This window comes from Phalacrocorax aristotelis, chromosome 1 (assembly GCF_949628215.1).
Source record: "Phalacrocorax aristotelis chromosome 1, bGulAri2.1, whole genome shotgun sequence".
Taxonomy (NCBI): domain Eukaryota; kingdom Metazoa; phylum Chordata; class Aves; order Suliformes; family Phalacrocoracidae; genus Phalacrocorax; species Phalacrocorax aristotelis.
Window position 1 is genome coordinate 24,071,272 of NC_134276.1, and position 19,036 is coordinate 24,090,307.

At 44.9% G+C, this 19,036-nt stretch overlaps 1 protein-coding gene across 2 annotated transcripts in view; it reads left to right on the top strand.

Moving 5' to 3' along the window:
* MTUS2 (microtubule associated scaffold protein 2) overlaps window positions 1–19,036 on the top strand; it is a 343,082-nt gene that overhangs the window by 233,149 nt on the left and 90,897 nt on the right. For both annotated transcript variants that reach the window (XM_075084318.1, XM_075084325.1), the window contains one exon: window positions 7,117–7,278. In XM_075084318.1, coding sequence (XP_074940419.1) covers window positions 7,117–7,278 — 162 coding nt within the window. The remainder of the gene's footprint in view (window positions 1–7,116; window positions 7,279–19,036) is intronic.

Consider the following 19,036-nt stretch of genomic DNA (forward strand, 5'->3'; position numbering starts at 1 on the left):
ATAATTCCAGAAAAGGAACACACACAAGAGAGACAAACTCCTCGTGATGCATACAAGAGACCTTTCCTCTTCTGAGGGCGAGGAGCCCCTGAAGCGAGCTGCTGCAGGGCAGGGTCAGATGGTGAAGAGGATGGTGGCAGATGTGGAGAGAGGGTGGCTCAAGCCATCTGGGAGCCAGTAAGATTTTGGTCATGGTTTTCTTTGAACATGCAGCCTACAATATGTTGCCAGCCATGATCTCTGCATGTCTTTACTGGCATAACAGTGTAGGGGATACGTGGGTGCAGCTGAGACTCTCCAAAGTACTTGCAAGACTTCAAACACCTTTTCTGCTTCACTGGATTTATTTCACAAGCAGAAGAGTAGGATTCCTTGGAGCTTATAGCGAGGATATGATAAAAGTGAGGCTGAAGGCCTTTAGCTCCAGTGGATTGTTAATAGTCTGTTAAATACTCTACTGCAAACTCAGCAGTGTTGCTCTTCATAGAGCAGAGTCTGCAAAAATACAGGGTGTTTTATGTAGGACCACCCAAATGACTTGCCAGGTGCTTCAAAGGCAGGTCAGGTGTCTCCCTGGTTTTAGATAAAATGCAAAAGTAGAGGAGTAGGAGGGAAGAGGTACAATACATCAGAGGATGTGATCACCTGGAAACTGTTCACACACTGCACGTCTGGTGTTTCTGTACAGGCTTTTACTGAAAAATAAAAACTGGTATTCTGGGAGGGCAGATGCTACTGATTCACCTGCTGCAGATAATAATGGAAGGCATTATCTCATGATGGACTGACAAGTACCATCTGATGAATAATATTTTTGACTTTCCTTCAAGGAGTGAATTCCTCTGAGTAAATGAAAACCTTTATTTTCCCCTTAGATGATGAGGAATATGCATTTTTCTGCATCTTTAATTTTATTTCTTCTTTGAATGCTACTTGAAAAGTGAAATCCAGCACCATGTGTAGCAACGTGGAGCTCACCTTGCCCTGCTCCTGGGAAACTAGCGCTGCCCTGGTGATATCCATGGAAGCAGCAAATATTTGCTTTTTGGGGCATATTATACATGCACGTATTGTTGTACCCTGCTGTCTCTTTCCAAACTCCAGCTCTGAGTGAACAGCAAAGTGGGAGATATTGTCTCTTCTGTTAAACATTGACCTTATCTCAGCAAATCCTGGGTGTATTGATATTACTACTGTGGTGAGTTGACCATGGTTGGCTGTCAAGACACCTACCCAGCTGCTGTCTCACTACCCCTCCTCAACAGGGTGGGGAAGAAAATATGACGAAAAAGCGCATGGGTAGACAGAGATATCACTTACCAATTACTGTCACATGCTAAAGAGACTCAGCTTGAGAAAAATTATTGAATATACTTTCTATTAAAATGGAGTTGAAAGGTGAGAAACAGACAAAATAAAAACTAAAACAGCTTCCCCCTGCCTCTTTTCCCAGGCTTATCTTCACTTCTTCCTTCCCAACTCCTTTACCTCCTCCATCACACCTCCCCACCAAGCAGCGCTGGGAGAAGGAATGGTGAGGACTGACATCCATATTAGTTCCTCTGTGCTGCTTCTCCCTCCTCACACTTTTCCCTGCTCCAGTGCGGGTCCTTTCCACAGGCTGCAGTCCCTCAGGATAAACCTGCTCAAGCATGAGCAGGGGCCACAGCTCCTGCACAGGCTCTCCATGGGCTGCAGCTTCCTTCAGGACATGTCCACCTGCTCTGGTGTGGGGTCCTCCATTAACTGCAGTGTGGACATCTGCTCCACCATAGTCCTCTCTGCAAGATGAAGGGAAATATCTGTTCCACCATGGTCTTCTCCAGGGGCTGCAGGGAGCACCTTCTCCCCCTCCTTCTTCTCTGACCCTCGTGATTGCGGGGCTGTTTCTCACACTTTTTTCTTCACTCCTCACTGCCAGGCAGTGTTTGCCCTTTCCTAAGCACATTTTCGCAGAGGTGCCTCCAGCGTGGCTGAGAGTCCCAGCTCTGCCCTGCCATGCTCCTGTTGGAGCCGTCTGGAACTGCCTGTGTCTGGCACTGCACGGGGCAGCCCTGGCCTCTCCTGATGCAGGCTGCCCCTGCAGCCCCTCAACACCTTGCCACAGACACCAAGTACAGTGGTGCGGCTTGTCTCCCTGAGTCCATTTGTTATTAAAAGATCAAAAGCTGAACTGCTTTTTGCCTCTGCTTTTTTTTACTCCTGAAGGGATTTGTCTAGCCACAGCACAAGGTGCCTGCCCAGCTCTCTCCAGGCCCCTGCCATTTCTGGTTGTCGTGGTTTAGCGGCAGCTCAGCCCCACACAGCCGCTCGCTCAATCCCCACCGGTAGATGGGGGAGAGAATCAGAAGGGTAACGCTCGTGGGTTGGGATAAGAACAGTTTAATAATTAAAATTAAAAGAAACAACAGTAGAAATGCAATGTAAAGGAGAACAACGAGAGGCACAAAGCCCCGGGGGAGGGGGAAAGGGAGGGGAGAGGGGGAACGAACCGCCGAAACAAACCGCACGCGCCGCAGCCGCTCGCCAACCCGACGCCGCGCCGCCTCCACGCTGCCACTGCCCCCCCCTCAATATACTGGTCATGGTGTCACATGGTATGGAATGAACCTGCCATTGGCCAGTCGGGGTCAGCCGTCCCCACCATGGCCCTGCCCCTCCCAGCCCCCCTGCCACGCCACGCGGCAGAGCGCGGGAAGCTGGAAAGGTAGCCGACCCCCACAGTGAGGAGAATTAACCTCTTCTCAGCCAAAACCAGCACATCCTCCTCCCCTTATTCCATACCATTTACACCATACCCAGGTCCCATATGATGCAATACAACCGTACCAACCACCACCCCTCCCCTTCTTTGAGCCAAAGGACGCTTATTCCTAACAGCTGAGACACTGCTCTGTCGAGGTGGGGAGTAGGACAGATCTTCTTTGAGTTGCTGGACCTCTTGGGATAGTTTCTCCACAGCAGAGACAAGCGAGGAAGAGATATTTGTGTCGTAATCCCGGAGTCTATCTATCACCTCTGCCACCGTTGGTGTCTCGTCATCTTTCCAGGACATCACTGCCAACGAGTTTGCATGCGAAGATGGTGCGCTCCGTACAAACTTCCGCCACATGGGTCGTGTGCACTCGGCTTCATCTGGATCTTTGGATGACCGTTGATCGTCCATGTTACCATAAATCACCTCAAACACAGCTAATTCCCTGAGATACTGGATGCCTTTCTCCATAGTTGTCCATTTTCCTGGGCGATATGTAACATCTTCTTTAAAGGGATACCTTTCCTTCACTCCAGACAGGAGTTGCCTCCAGAGGCTGAGGGCTTGTGGTTTTTTTCCAAATTGCTTTGTCAACGCCCCCTTCCCCAGAAAGGGATCCCAATTGTTTGGCTTCTTTTCCCTCTAGTTCCAGGCTACTGGCCCCATTATCCCAGCATCGGAGCAGCCAGGTGGCAATGTGCTCACCTGAACGACGGCTATAATCTTTTCGCATATCTCGCAACTCGCTTAAGGACAGGGATCGGGTGGTCTCTATTTCATTTATTACTTCTCCCTCCTCTCCCCGCGATGGCCCTGGTTCTTCATCATCCCGTTCTAAACGAGTTGATGTCCGCTTCCAATATTTTGTCTTGTGTATGGGGGCAACTGATACTGGTACGGGTTTATTTTCTGAGCTAGCTCCGGTACTTGTTGTGGGGGTTTGAGTGGCTGCAGTGCCTGTTGTCAGGGCTGGATTGTCTACAGTGCCAGTCACTTTGCATTTCAATCCAGAGACATTCTCTTCCCCCTGGGGGCACTGAATACTGTTGAGCAGGGCTCGGTATGCATGGGCCAGACCCCAGCATGTTGCAGCTATCTGTGTCTCTCTGGAGTTCCCAGCGTAACAACATACTTTCTCCAAATATTCTACTAGTTTTTTAGGATTCTGCACTTGTTCGGGGGTGAAACTCCAAAACACTGGGGGTGCCCACTGCCCTAGGTATTTGCCCATGCTATCCCACATGCCCTGCCACTCGTAACTATCAAGCCTCGGGGCAGATTTCTGGGTGATATTCTTAAGTTGCTTAGTCAAAACCAAAACAACATGCCCAAAAACTAACAATAAGTGCACCTTAACCACCCAAGGATGTTCAAGATACAAAAACGTTGTTGTAACAAAGGCACGGACATCAGAGAACAAAGTTGCAAAGGTATTATTCTGTATTTCCTCCATACAAAATCTCTCAGAGGAGGAGGTATAATTGCTAATTGCCTCAACAAGGTGGTATCCGAAGTACAGTAACGGTTTCAGCAAAAACCCCAAATACCAGATAAAGCTGAAAACGAGTGTTTGTATAACTAATCTTGTAGGCAAAACATTACTAATCACAGCAGAACACAGCAGACTCAAACAACCAACACCGATCTTTAACACCAACTGCACAAAGGACAACATGGTGCTGTGACCAGCAGCTGTTGTTATCTCCAACCCTTGAGCCCCACGTTGGGCGCCAAAAAGACTGTCGTGGTTTAGCGGCAGCTCAGCCCCACACAGCCGCTCGCTCACTCCCCACCGGTAGATGGGGGAGAGAATCAGAAGGGTAACGCTCGTGGGTTGGGACAAGAACAGTTTAATAATGAAAATTAAAAGAAACAACAGTAGAAATGCAATGTAAAGGAGAACAACGAGAGGCGCAAAGCCCCGGGGGAGGGGGGAAGGGAGGGGAGAGGGGGAACGAACCGCCGGAACAAACCGCACGCGCCGCAGCCGCCCGCCGACCCGGCGCCGCGCCGCCTCCGCGCTGCCACTGCCCCCCCCCCAATATACTGGTCATGGTGTCACATGGTATGGAATGAACCTGCCATTGGCCAGTCGGGGTCAGCCGCCCCCACCATGGCCCTGCCCCTCCCAGCCCCCCCCCCGCCACGCGGCAGAGCGCGGGAAGCTGGAAAGGTAGCCGACCCCCACAGTGAGGAGAATTAACCCCTTCTCAGCCAAAACCAGCACACTGGTTCAGGGGACCTGATGAGGCTGTGTTTGTCAGCTTTCCCACCCACTCATTTCTGTAATTAGCAGACCTCTGATGCTGTGTTTTAGACAGCAGAAGTGTTTGTAGCTGGCAGCACTTAATCTTTAATACCTAGAAAAGCTTTTTAACATTTTTTTCTTAAATAAGAGGTTACGTAACTGCCCTGGACACCTCGTTCATCAATGTGGGAATTGCTTTCATTTGGCTGGATGTATGAGTTGAAACTTTCTCCATATAATGCATTTCACAATAGAGAATAAAGGGTTTCAATTAAAGAGTGCTTGAATGGCATTTCTCTGCAAATAATAGGAATAATTTCCTCTTCAAGGTTAGTGTTTCTACAATTGAAGCTTTTAAACAAATAGCCGAGGAAAGAAAAGATTTTCTGCAAGTCGTGCTACCCAAACTGACTGGGTGAGCACATATCTGAGACCATGTCACGAGTAACCTCGAGAGCATGATGCAGATGGACTGAGGTGGACACACCTGCTGTAACACCCCCTCGGCACCTGGTAGAGGTGTCCTCGTGCACAGCTGCAGAGGAGACCAGACCAGGCTTGGCCAGATGTTCTGCTGATGTGACTTTACTGAAGTCATCAGTGTTCTGTCAACAGATAAATCAGCATGTAATCTTAAATGTTTGTTACACAGGTGAAAAATCCATGTAGTTTGGATATAAAAAAATGACCTGATGTGCTGAGGGGTTGTTATGTGCACAACAGTGTAAAGATGACAAACGCTCAGGTTTTCCTGTTCCTGCATAATGTACAGTAGACTGTTTTGTTTGAATTTTTAATGTGACTTAGTATTTGAACAAATGTCAAATGTGTTTTTTTAGACACTGTCTACAAAGTTTCTTACCATCAAATGTAGAAGTCTGTGTATACTGAAGATATGCGCTTTACATTAAGACCTATACACAAGCAGTCTTAAAGACACAGCAAAACTTAACACTGTTTTGTCAGAGCCAAAAGGTACATTCTTCCTTTATCAGAAAAGAGGATTTTCTTTTCCAACCAGCACTTTTTTCTAGTGGATTTTCAGTAAGAAATGTAAAAAAAAATCTCTTGTTTACTTGCACACATTTAAGAAGCCTCTGTCTCAAAAATACTGGAGACTTGGACATGCCAGTTATAAAAATAATGTTATAATTTTCCTGCAGGCAGTACCTCAGTAGTATTGTATTGTATCTTTTTAAAATAAGGGGAATAAAAATTATAGCCATTTTCTGAAATCCTATGTATTTCTGGCCACTATCTTCACTCATTTTTTCAAACAAAATGATTATCCTGCTGCAAATGTTCAAGTCCAGATGTGCTGTAATCTTTTGCTCCTCTTAGGCTTTCTACTCAATAGATAAAGAAGACACTCCAACTTTGCCTTTTTCAAATGTTAAGAAAAGACTGATTTCCTTATATCTACAAGGAGCCTAGGATGTCATTATTCCCTAGATGGCAAATGCAGGAGGAAATCAAACCCATTAGAGGTTTTGAAAGACGTCGTTACAAACTGGAAACCTTAGCAACCTAAGATTCATTAAGAGAATATGATTGAAATGGATGTGAGAGCTAAGGCAGAATTTATTGTTTGGTTGGTTTTCATCTTAATCACATCTCTAAGTGTGGTCTGAGGCACTGTTTGTGGAAAATCCCTCCTGGGTAGGAGAATTTGATGCTTTGCACCACTGAGCCCTGCTATTCCCACATGGTCTGACAACCTGCAACTCCCAAGTGTTAGGGTGAGTGTGTAGAGTGGCTCCTGTAGCAGCTGCAAAGCCAAAAATAACTCATCTCCCCAGATATTTAGAAATTCATTGGTTTCTTCATAAGCCTGGCAGTCAGATATCTTTATGGAGCTAGCCCAAAAGCATGTGTTAAGTTCCTGCTGGAGTCAGACTCCAACAGCTGCCAAGACTTAGTGTTTAAGCAAATTGCTGGGAACTCTTTATTTCTACATAACCATTTGTATAAGAGAAAGTCCCTGTAACAGCCCAAGTTGCAATGAGAATATGCCTTTGTAGATTATAACTGCTGATAGAAGCTCAGTCTGTATGCCACTGTTCACACACATTTTTTATTGACTTCTAATTAGAGCAATTTTGGTGTCCTGCAGGTTCCAGCTTTGGAAATGAAGAGCAAACCACTCCTAAGGCATCCGCACCTTCTAAGGACGTCCCCAAGGGGAGCAGCAAGAGCACGGCGCAGGTATCAAGCAGCACAGCAACTCCACGCAGGAGCTTACTTCCAGCACCAAAAACTGCCACAGCACCTGCTGGTAAGGGCTCCAAATTCGTGTACTTGAAACACCAACTGCATTAGGCCAAGAAATGCCGAAACCTTTTTCTGATGCTATTTTACTGTTTACTTGATTAATTTTCATGCCATTCTTGGGCACATTGCCAATGTGCTGATTTGGACTCTATTTCCTTTAGTCTTTTTGAAACACAGTCAACAACACAGCTATAATCTCATTTTGTGAACTGTGGAGTTGAAGGCATTTAGTGTCCCTAACTACACATGCCAGAGGTTTAGTGTATGTAATATCGGTTCTCACCAAACAGCTTTTTGAAAGCACTGTATTGCTTTAAAGACCAAAGCTTTCCTTCAAGCAGATAATTCATTGCTAGTTATGCTTGCAAGGATGAGAATACTGCCCTCTAAGTGTAAGCAAGTTGTGGTGTTTTCCCTCAGAGAGGGAGAAGGAGGCAAGTAAATAAAGCAAAAAAACCCCTAGTCTTGTTTCTAAATTGTTTCCTTACCTTCAGCTTGATTCAGCTATGTCTCAAATCAGCCAGCAATAATTCATAGCGTCTCACACAGGAAAGTTTACAGTTTTCTGCCAAATGTGTTTTTTCTTGAAAACCATGTGCATCTCCCCACCATCTCCTGCTCACACTTGTTTCATGCTGCCCCTTCCATAGCCTGGCACTTGGACGAGGTGTATGAACGCCAGGTTCCCCTTGGCAAGGATGTAGGGGTGTATCTTCTTGGGTAGGACTCACCACTTTTGAGAGAGTAAGGAGCAGTTTGTGCTACCTGCCCTGGAGGGCTGCTAATGCTGGCCCACCTGCCTGACCACTCAGTAGGGAGAGATGAGGATACCTGTGACGGCAAACATCTGTTACACACTCAGTGCTGGCAATGTAGGGACCCAAATTTGGATGTAATGGATGAGTTAGGGCTATTCATTGTGACTTGCAAGCAGGGTCAATATGATTATAGGTCATAATTATAAAATAAGTTTAAAAGCATGGCTTTAGACATCTTCTCCCCTGGTTACAGGCAACATATCCTCACTCCAGGTGGCTTTCCTACCCACTAGTGGATAATGTTCCCCTACCTTGTTCCAGCTCCTGTTTATCCCATTGCCTTTCTGCCTGATGTGGCCCCAGTGCTCACCTTTCTGCACTGCCATGGCCCCTGGATGTCCATCAGCCAAGATGTCAGAGTCCCCTGAGGAGCCTCATGAAAGGCATGAAAGTTCCTCAGGCCTAGTAGATACTGCTGTAACCACAGCAAGCTCTTACACACCATAGTCTCTGTGTGTCGCCGTGTTAATTCCTGCTTCCTCATGCCCAAGGAGATCCTCAAAGCCCCTCAAGGGAAAGGAACATTAGTGATCATTTTAAAACAACAGGTGTTTTTAAAGCCATAATAAAAGGAACTTACTGGTGAGAAGCCTGTGCCTGAACTGGTCATTGAATTCTTTCATGTGGATACTGAGGTCAATATTGCATCATCTAATGTGGAGGTGAAGGAAGAATATGGTTTCAAGATTTATATTCCTGAAAAGCACTTCATAGATCACTAAGACAATGCGATGCATGAAGTGTAGCGTAGTATTTTAGTGAGTGAAACATACTCCACTGTGTTTGTATGACAGTAGTGAAATATGAATTTCCTTCTTAAGAAAGGACTTAAACAGTACCTGGATTTGTTCCATAGATGATCTGACAGTCACTCTCCAAAGCCAGCACATTTTTCAGAGGGCTTTTCTATTGCTACTAGTAAGTTGGAACCTTGGAGGTGCAAGAAACTGGAGGTGCTTGAATCCTTCTTTACTCACAGTTTTCATGGCTCTATGTATTTTCTCATTGAAACAACGCCTAGTTCGACATTCATTAATCTTTCCTTGTTTTTCCATTGCCTTATTGTTTTCCCATTTCTATTGTGTCCTCTCTCCTAAGATTCCCCTTTAGGTTTGGTTTTGAATTTTTAAATGCTTTTCTACTTCTGTCCCTAAAATATTGTCATTTAATATCTGCCCGTTTAGAAAGAACATGCAGAAAACAAAATCAGACTTTTTCCATTCAGCATTTTCCATTAAATAGACAGTTTGTATAGGCCACTTCATGGTCTTGGGTAAAGGGTTGTGTATCTCTCTACAGAATAGCAAGGATTAAAAAAGAGAGAGCTTCAATAACAGTATATAAATTCCATCAAGTTCAGATTAGATCTGGCTATTTAGATTCCAAAATAAAGAATTTTGTGTTAATCACCAGCCTTATTCAATCTGGCTGTTATTCAACAGAGTGTTTTATCTCTATGTAAGTCCCACTGGGTTTGATTACACACACTGCAAATGAAGCTGGGAAGGAAATATCAGTACAAAATATGAGGCAAAGACTTTATGCATCACTAGTTATGGTCACCTAGTTTCAAGATATATTCATAGAATCATTGAATCATAGAATGGTTTGGGTTGGAAGGCACCTTTAGAGGTCAGCTAGTCCAACCCCACTGCAGTGAGCAGGGACATCTTCAGCTACATCAGGTTGCTCCGAGCCCTGTCCAACCTGACCTTGAATGTTTCCAGGGATGGGGCATCTACCACCTCTCTGGGCAACCTGTGCCAGTGTTTCACCACCCTCATTGTAAAGAATTTTTTCCTTCTATCCAGTCTAAGTCTACCTTCCTTTAGTTTAAAACCATCACCCCTTGTCCTGTCACAATAGGCCTTGCTAAAGACATTGTCCCTATTAACCTGGTTAAGATTAACCTGGCTTGGTGGCTTGACCATGGCTGGACACCAGGTGCCCACTAAAGTTGCTCTGTCACTCACCTCCTCAACTGGACAGGGAGAAAAACATTCAATGAAAGGCTCATGGGTCGAGATAAGCACATGGAGAGATCATTCAGCAATTACCATCAAGGGCAAAACAGACTCAACTCAGGGAAACCAATTTAATTTATTGCCAATCAAATCAGAGTAGGGTAGTGAGAAATAAAACCTAAATTTTAAAACACCTTCCCCTCACCCCTTCCTTCTTCCTGGGCTCAACTTCACTCCTGATTTCTTCGCCTCCTCCCCCTGAGTGGCGCAGGGGGATGGGGAATGGGGGTTGAGGTCAGTTCATCACACGTTGTCTTTGCTGCTCCTTCTTCCTCAGAGGAAGGATTCCTCACACTCTTCCTCTGCTCCAGCATGGGACCCCTCCCACAGGAGACAGTCCTCCACAAACTTTGGCAGTGTGAGTCCTTCTCACAGGCTGCGGTTCTTCATGAACTGCTGCAGCGTGGGTCCCCCACACGGTCATAAGTCCTGCCAGCAAACCTGCTTGTGTGGACTCCTCTCTCCATGGGGCACCAGGTCCTGCCAGGAGCATGCGCCAGGGTGGGCGCCAGGCTGGGCGCCTCCTTTGTGCACATCCATGTGCTCCACTGTGGACCTCCATCGGCTGCAGGGGAGTCTCTGCTCTGACTCCTGGAGCACCTCCTCCGCCTCCATCTTCACTGACCTTGGTGTCTGCAGGGTTGTTCCTCTCACATATTTTCACTCCTCTCTTCCTCTGCAGTTGCACACTTGGGTTTTTTTTTTTTTTGTCCCTCCTTAAATATGTTATCACAGAGATGCTACCACCATCACTGATGGGCTTGGCCTTGGCCAGCAGCAGGTCCATCTTGGAGCCAGCTGGCATTGGCTCTATCGGACATGGGGGAAGATTCTGGCATCTTCTCACAGAAGCCAGCCTTGTAGTCCCCCACTACCAAAACCTTGCCAGACAAACCCAATACACCTGATTAACCTAACACTTGCAGAAAAGGACTTACTGCTGTAATTAGTGGCTTGGAAATTCTGGCAGAGAGGGTGAAGCTGAAACCGTTCACCTTACATAGTCCAGCTAAGTGAAAGCCAAAGGAGGAGGATGTGACAGAAAGTCAAGGGAGAAGGATGGTCTTTGTCCAACACAGTCAGGAGTGACTGTCTCTTACTGTCAGAGAACTGTTTACTTCCATCAGCTACACTCATACTTGGGAACAGACCAATCTATCAACAGAATATATGGATAAAAGGTGGTACCATTTTTTGTTTCCTTCCTTTTCAAGTTTTCTTTCTTTTTTTTTCCTTTTGATCTTCCTTTCCTCCTCTTCTAAACTAGTCCCTAGCTAGTTTATGTCATTTCAGGTTACAGCAGTATTTGATTAGCATCAGATTTGCCCCTAGACATCTCCAGCAAAAGCCTTTCTTTTCCAGCTAGTGGCATTGTCATGATAAGCGTTCAAGGGCTATTTAAAGTTTCTGTAGAGGAGCTTTTCTGACGTCCGGGTTTCTTTTGTCACCGGCAAGAAGGCTGTTAGAAATCCTGGGTTGTGCAGCCTCACATGAGTGAGTCCTTGCAAGAGAGGTTTCAGTATTGGAGCACTACAATGAGCTGGAACCATGGTGTTTGATATGCAATCATGCTAATGTGGACATGGAAAATCTAGTATAGGCAGGACTAATCAAATGGTTCAGGCTGTCATCTCTGAGTTTGCACAGGTTCCAAATCTCAGACCCACACAAGAGAGCAGAAATTACAACTTAATGCAAAACAATATTGATCAAGCAGTAGGTTTTCAGAAAGACGATAATGTCTGTGATCACATCAGGGCATAAACACTGAAGGGGAAAAGAATTACTGAGGCTGGTGGAAAGCTAAAGTTGACTTTTAATTTGGGTTTTTAATCTATGAAATTTTTTAATCTATGAAATGAAAGACTAATATTTTGCTGAATTTTACTATCTCTGAAGACAAAGCTGGCAAATAAAAGTTCATATAGAATTTGGATCATTATGAGGAATTCTCTCATTTTTTTTTCTTCCAAACAACATTCATTTGCTCATTGTCCTGAGGTTGTCAGTAGGTGTTTGCTACATCATTAGTTAGTCTCAGTGTATTTTCCTTCGGAGCATTTGTTATTGTCTTTGCATGACCCTCCAGTAACCCTGAGTGTGTCTGCTTCCATGGGGGCATGCAAATGGAAACTCTTTGCCTATGCTTCCAGCTGTCCAGAAGTGAACTTGTGGGTTGAGAGCTACGGAGAGCTGTTAAAGCCATGCTGTGTCTGAGTGAGTAGGCCCAGTGGTGACAGAGCAGCATAGCTTCTGAATTGGATTTACTTCCCTCCAGGCCGTGTAGAGTGTGGTGTTCAGTCCTTGCGCCTGTGAGGGCACGGATCCATATACGTGTGCCCTGTGCAGGATGTGCAGCATTCAGGCTCACACTGAAGAGCAGTCAGTTTTGTTCTTCCCATTGCAAGGCCATTAGTCTGACTGCTGTTGTTTCCTAAGCTTTGTCACAGCTGGGAAGCTGTTGGTATGAAGACCCCAAGGCAGCTTTCAATTCAGCAGCCCACCATGGCCTTTCCATGCCAGGGATATGATGCGGATTGCCCATATGTTTGCTTATGCAAACCACAGTAGCAGAGAGCCGGGAGGGATGCTGCCAGAACATGTTAGACCCATCACAACTGGAAAAGAGTTCAAATTACTCTCTCCCACTCTGGAGGTCAGGCTCCCAGGCTGCCCTCCCAGCAAGTCACCTCTGTACCAGCAAAGACTGGATGCAACAGTGTATGGAGCCCATTGACACCACCTCACTGAATTTATAGTCTAGTCTTGATAGGGAGAGTCAGTCAGGTGAGGTATAACTTGCCTGTTTTATTCTGGAAGGAAACTAAACATGTAAAGTAGGGGTACCTGGCTGTGTTATGGAAACAGTCAGACACAGATCGTGAACAGGGACAGCTGGCAAGTTTGGGAAGTTGCTGTTATTATACAAAACTGAGAGAAGCAAAAAACCCTATGTTAGTCCAATGCTCTGGTTTACTTTTTGGATGAGCCAAGGTAGCAGCAGATGCTTCTGTGGTCAAGTCATGATTCTTTTTTTTTATTAAAATGGTGTTATGGTTCCTCACAATGCTAAGTATCTGATGGAAGCAAAGCCTGAAACAAATCAGAGCAAAGATAAAGACAAGGGCTTTTAGCAAGTCTAATCCTGCCTCTCTTGCAATAATATATGAATGTTGTCTGTAGATCCCAATGTGATAGCAGCCCTCTAGAATGTAAAATCTTCTCTTTAAGTATCTTTTGGATAGTTTTGCACATCTTTTAAATGATGAAGCACAAAGCCATCTTTTAAAAATTGAACTCTTTATTAAATTGGAAGTAAGATGCCACAGGTCAAATGAAGCAAGTGGAGAAAGGGCAATGAAGTGTTTGTATTGCTTTGGGCTTTCTGATCCCAGGCAAACAAAGGCATCTAACAAAAGCTTGTTAAAATTGTGGCAGATACCATATTTTAAATATGGCAGAGAAAGTGCATGGGTGTGCTGAAAACATCAGTCTCCAAAAGGATGTCCTGCAGCAGATAGAGGATGTAAAGGTTGAAAGTCTGCATGTACAAACACTGTAAAAGGTCTGCATGTAGTGGTGTTGCAAAGTGGAAAGAACCACCTTTGGCACAGGCTACCAGTCTATGCTAGGCAAGTCTATCATTATTGCTGGACATCACAGGGCAAGAGCTGGAAAACAATAACGGAGCAGAGAAGTAAAATCAGTGTTTCAAAAATGATTAAAGGTATACTAAAAATTAATCCACCCCCCACCTGCCTTGGGGCCCTGACACTGGCATATCATAAAGATGATGAATGTCATGGTTGGGGAGGCAGCCAGCCTCATTGCTGCCACAGCAACACCAAAGAACCCATAGAATAATAGAATGTCCTGAGTTGGAAGGGACTCACAAGGATCATCAAGTCCAACTCCTGTCCCTGCACAGGACAATCCCAAATTCACACCATGTCTCTGAGGGCGTTGTCCAAGTCCTTCTTGAATATCATCAGGCTTGGTGCTGTGATTGCCTCCCTGGGGAGCCTGTTCCAGTGCTCCAACACACTATGTGGTCAGTGAAGAATCTTTTCCTTCACTAGTGCTCCAGACTGAAGGGATGCAATGTTTTGAAAACAGTGGAATGCATACATTTCTACTGTTCATCCAACATATCACATAATGGCACAAGCATACTGAAGGACAGAAGAGCATGGTGGGGCACATGTCTATCCTCTGTGGTAGTCCAGTTTCTCCATAGCTGAGCTGGCAGCAGCCTAGCCCCACCGTGGAGTCACAGTTGGAAGGAATCAAACAACCATAATTTGCTGTTGCTTTTTCACCCTGTGGCAGACAACAAGACACTGTACAGAGGCTGTGATCAAGGAGAGAGGGATGATCTCCACCATGGGTGAAACTTACTAGCTGGGGGTGAAAGACAAGTATCTTTGTACCATGTACCCCTCCTTGTGAGTGTGGAGAAATCCCTGCCTCCAGCAGGAAGGACTTAAAACACAAACCAACACCATCTTGCAAGTGAGGTGTAGTTTTCAATAAGAAAAAGTGGATCAATAGCATGACCTTAGGGGTGAATATTGCATTTGAGGGAAAAGTCACCAGCCTCATTTAGTCAGCGCCAGAGGCCAGGCTGTTCCATAAGGAATGCTACTGAAGTCAGCTTTTGAAAAGTAGGGAAACCACAATGATTCCTTCTATATGTTCACTGTATTTGGAGGATGATATGATAGACATATTATGTATAACACTCCTAGTAGTAATTGCTATGGGGCTTGATGTTGCATATGTGTTTATAAACACATACTGCATCTGTCCAGTCTCCTGACTTACTAAAGTGCTTAGAGCACTCCATAGTTACAGCTAAAGTGCACAGACACTACATGTATTGCATACAGCATCTTTTAAGAAAGTAAAAGGGGGAGAAAGTATTTCACAGAGGACAGCAGTCATTTAAATATAAAGAATATTTCTGAAAGAGTGGAATATCAGGTGATATAAGAATTCGTTTGTATTTACAAGATGTAGATAATTTTAACTATGTATGAATAGGAAATTAATTCACAAAGGAGCATATCTACCTATATTCACAAGTGGAAAATAACCAGCAAAAATCACATGAAAGCTTTCACGTGTTAGATGTTACCCGAGAAGACCACCTGTGCTGTAAGTTCTCATTAAAAAAAAAAAGGCACCTGCTCAAGAGAGATTATACTCCTGATATTTCATTGATTTGACAAGCAATGTCAAATCAATTGGCTTGTAAAATAAATTGGACTACAGGGTACAGATCACGTTTAATTAATGAAAATGGACTTCTATAGCTGCTGCTGTGCAGTGATTCAGATGATCAAAAAAATTCTGGCATGCGATAATAACAGTTGAGGATAAGAAATTGTCTTGCAGATTGTTCTGAAGACATCAACTGATTGCTTTTGGACTAGTCTATGGAAAGAATCCACTTGATTAATTCTCAGTGTGTTGCACACGCCTTTTTGTGTGTTATTGGACCCCTTTCACATTTGCCTACCTGTCAACATATAGAAAATGGGGGGAAAAAGCATACTTTAATAGAAAAACTGAGACAGGTCTTTTAAATCTACTTAAGCATATTAGCTGCTTTGAGAAATACAATGATAGCCTAATTAATATTTATTATTTCTATTATTGTTTCATATTTTGTGTAAGGACAGGTGAAAGCAACTCTCTGTCAGGAACTTTTCAGCTAAGATCCAACCCTGAAAAGACATAAGCTTCCTCTTTCCCCAGATGCTGATAAAAATATATGATCTTCGAGGCACACATATACTGAATTTTCTGTTTTACATTTCTCTGAAAATGTGAGAATATCTGCAGAAGGCAGTGTTCAGAGACAACTTCCCATTCTCACAGGGGATTTGTTTCACAAACCCCTTGGGTTAATGTTCACCATGGGACAATTCAGATCCTAAATCAAACCAGGATCTAATTCTGTCATAATTTGGGCAAAATCCTTCAGCTTGACGTGCAGTTAGTGGTGTATCTGATAAGCCCTTCAAGATGCATGAAAAAGCCTCAGCATAACACACCACAGCAGTTAGTAATCCAAGGAGAGCACGTCTGTGCTGTGAAATGGAAAGGGGATTCAGACGGGCAGCGATTCCTGAGCTGGTGCTGACAGGTCTGGAGAGTCACAAAGTACAGCACCACACAGGCATATCTGCTTAGTATAGAGTGCCAGAGTCAGTATAGTGCATTCACCCACTGCTGCAATCACTTGATTATAATTAAATTGCTTTAGACCTAGATTATTTCCCGGCCAGGAGCATTGGTTTCATCTGCACCAGGCATCCAATTCTGAAAGGGGCTGGCACAGATCGAGCCTGGGAGTGACATAGTCTCTACATGAAATCATGTTGGTCGCCACTCAGTAGTATGAGCATGGCTTGAAACCTCTCCCTGCAATTCCCTTCTCATATGCAGGTTCATCTGTGATTGTCTGGGGAATCTCAAGCTTGCTGCAGACCTCAGATGGACAATGAAGTGGGTGGAAAACTGACTAGACCATCAGGCTCAGGGTGTTGTGATCAGAGGTACAAAGTCCAGCTGGTAGATTTTGCTATCCATTAGAGAGTGATACTGGGCAAATACTGCTTAGCATCTTTGTTAAAAACCTGAACAGTGGGATAGAACACTCCCTCAGCAAGCTGCAGGTGATAGCAAATCAGGGGGAATTGGTCAATATGCTGGAAGGCAGGGATGCAGTTGAGAGGGAACCTTGCCCGGCTGGAGAAATGCGCCTACAGGAACCTCACGAAGTGCAAAAAGGCAAATGCAAAGTCTTGCACCTTGGGAGAACAACACTATGCAACAGGAGAGGCTGGAGCCAGCTGGCTGGAAAACAGCTCTGCCAAAAGGCCCTATTTGGGGGTCCTGCCAGACAGCAGGTTGAACCTGAGCCTGCAATGTGCCCTTGCAGCAAGAAAGACTAGCTGCATACTGGCTACGTTAGCAAGAGTGTGGCCTGCAGCATCAGTGGTGCTACGCTCTCAGCACGTGTGCAGCAACTCACAGCTGACAGTTTTGGGAATCCCAGAACAAGAACAATGTGACATACTGAAGTGAGAGCAGCGGAGGGCCACCAAGACGGTCAAGGGACTGGGGCACATGACAGGACAGGTCTGGAGGAGAGGCTGGGAGAGCTGGGGTTGTTCAGAGAAGACAAAGTCTTCTCACAGATCTTATCACAGTCTTCAGTTATCAAATGGGAAGATATAGAGAGAAGAAAGACAGGCATTTCTCAGAGATGCACTGTGACAGGGCAATAGACACCAAACACAAACTGGAACACAGGAAATTCTCATCGTTTAACCCCCTGTAAAGGTGGTGGTCATTTGATCCCCTGTGAAGGGGGTCAAACACTAGGGCAGCTTGTCTAGAGACACAGTGAATCCTCCATGATTAGAGATACCTGTAATTTAGCTGGACAAAGCCCTGCACAACCTGCTTTAGTGCAGCCCACTCTGAGCAGGAGGCTGGACCACAGGACTTCAGAAGTCCTTCTGACAAAGCTGACTCTGCAATTCTGTGTGCTACGAACATCTTAGGCCCACAGGTGAATAAATGTGCCTCCAGAGGCACAGTACCCAATGTGTTGTAGTGCCTTGGCCTCTTTTGCACGTTCAGGAGGAGTAACTCCTGAGCAGAAACGTCTAGCTAAAGGATAGGTCTGTGCTGGGGACCTGAGTGCATGGCTACCACAAAGACAACAGGACTTGCCTGCAATTCAGGAAAAAAAGAAAGTATGGCTCAATCTTTGTGTGTAAGGATTTGAGAATTGGTTTACATCTGACCTGCTCTGCATATTTTTTATTCTTTTCATGTAATATAGCTTCCTCTATGGTCTTATCCCTGCCTGGTCTTGTTCAGCCATATCCTTCTCTCAGGACATAGAAACTCTGCTGTGTTTTGTAACTTTGGTTCACCTTCAGGATACTGATGCAGCTCTGGGTTACCTTGGGCTTCCTTGACTGCCCTGCAGTCGTGATCCAAGCTCCTGACCATCAGGTTCCTGCTTGTTCCAGGCCTCATCTCTGTCCACCAGGCTGGACTTGCCACCCAACAGTCTATTAAGTTATAGAGCTGAAGGATTTTATATTTTCTCTGCCTTGTTGTGGGGTTTGGCATGTGTGTGTTACAGCATAACTATTTCAGCTTGGTTATTATTCTTTTTTAATGTTTATCTCACAGACAAGTGACTGTTATTCCCCGTAAGAAATCTCATAACTTTTGTCCGAAGACGGTAACAATACAGAATTCATTTGAGCATCTTGTTTCTACTTGTCCCGTTACGTTAAAGAGAATCAAAAGTATTGTTCAAAAAACTAACCCAGACAATTCCTGTGCTTTTACAAGTACCAGTCAAGCATATGTAACAGGGCAGGCTGTTAAATACAATCAGTCAAAATGAAAAATAGGAGGCCAGTGTTACCATAGCTCTCATCAGCAAGCTTGCAGTGTAAAATGTGCTTCTTTTAATCAGCTACTGCAAAATCCAGACAACACAAACTCAGCAGGAAGGAGAGGCATGAGCTGAGGGAGGAAAAGTGAGCACCAGTGCACCTGCAGGGATGGAGGGAGAAGAGCCGTCTGCTGCTGTGCTCCTCTTTGCAAACACTTTCCATTAAAAGCTGTATGGTGAATACACAGTGGGTTACATTCATGTTGTTCCTGTACTGAACATAGTGATATGCCGCACTATGCTGCAGGTGAAAGTGAGATGTTCAGCTGCTAGTTTTCCATCCTCTTTCCTGGGAACCATTCTGAAACATGCCGTAGCACAACTCTGTGAGGAAGTGGCAAAAAAATGCCATGGGATCCATGTAAAATGCCAGGAAGAGAAGGAGTAGTTGTTTTAACTCTGCAACTAAGGTTAGATGTTCTGAGTTAC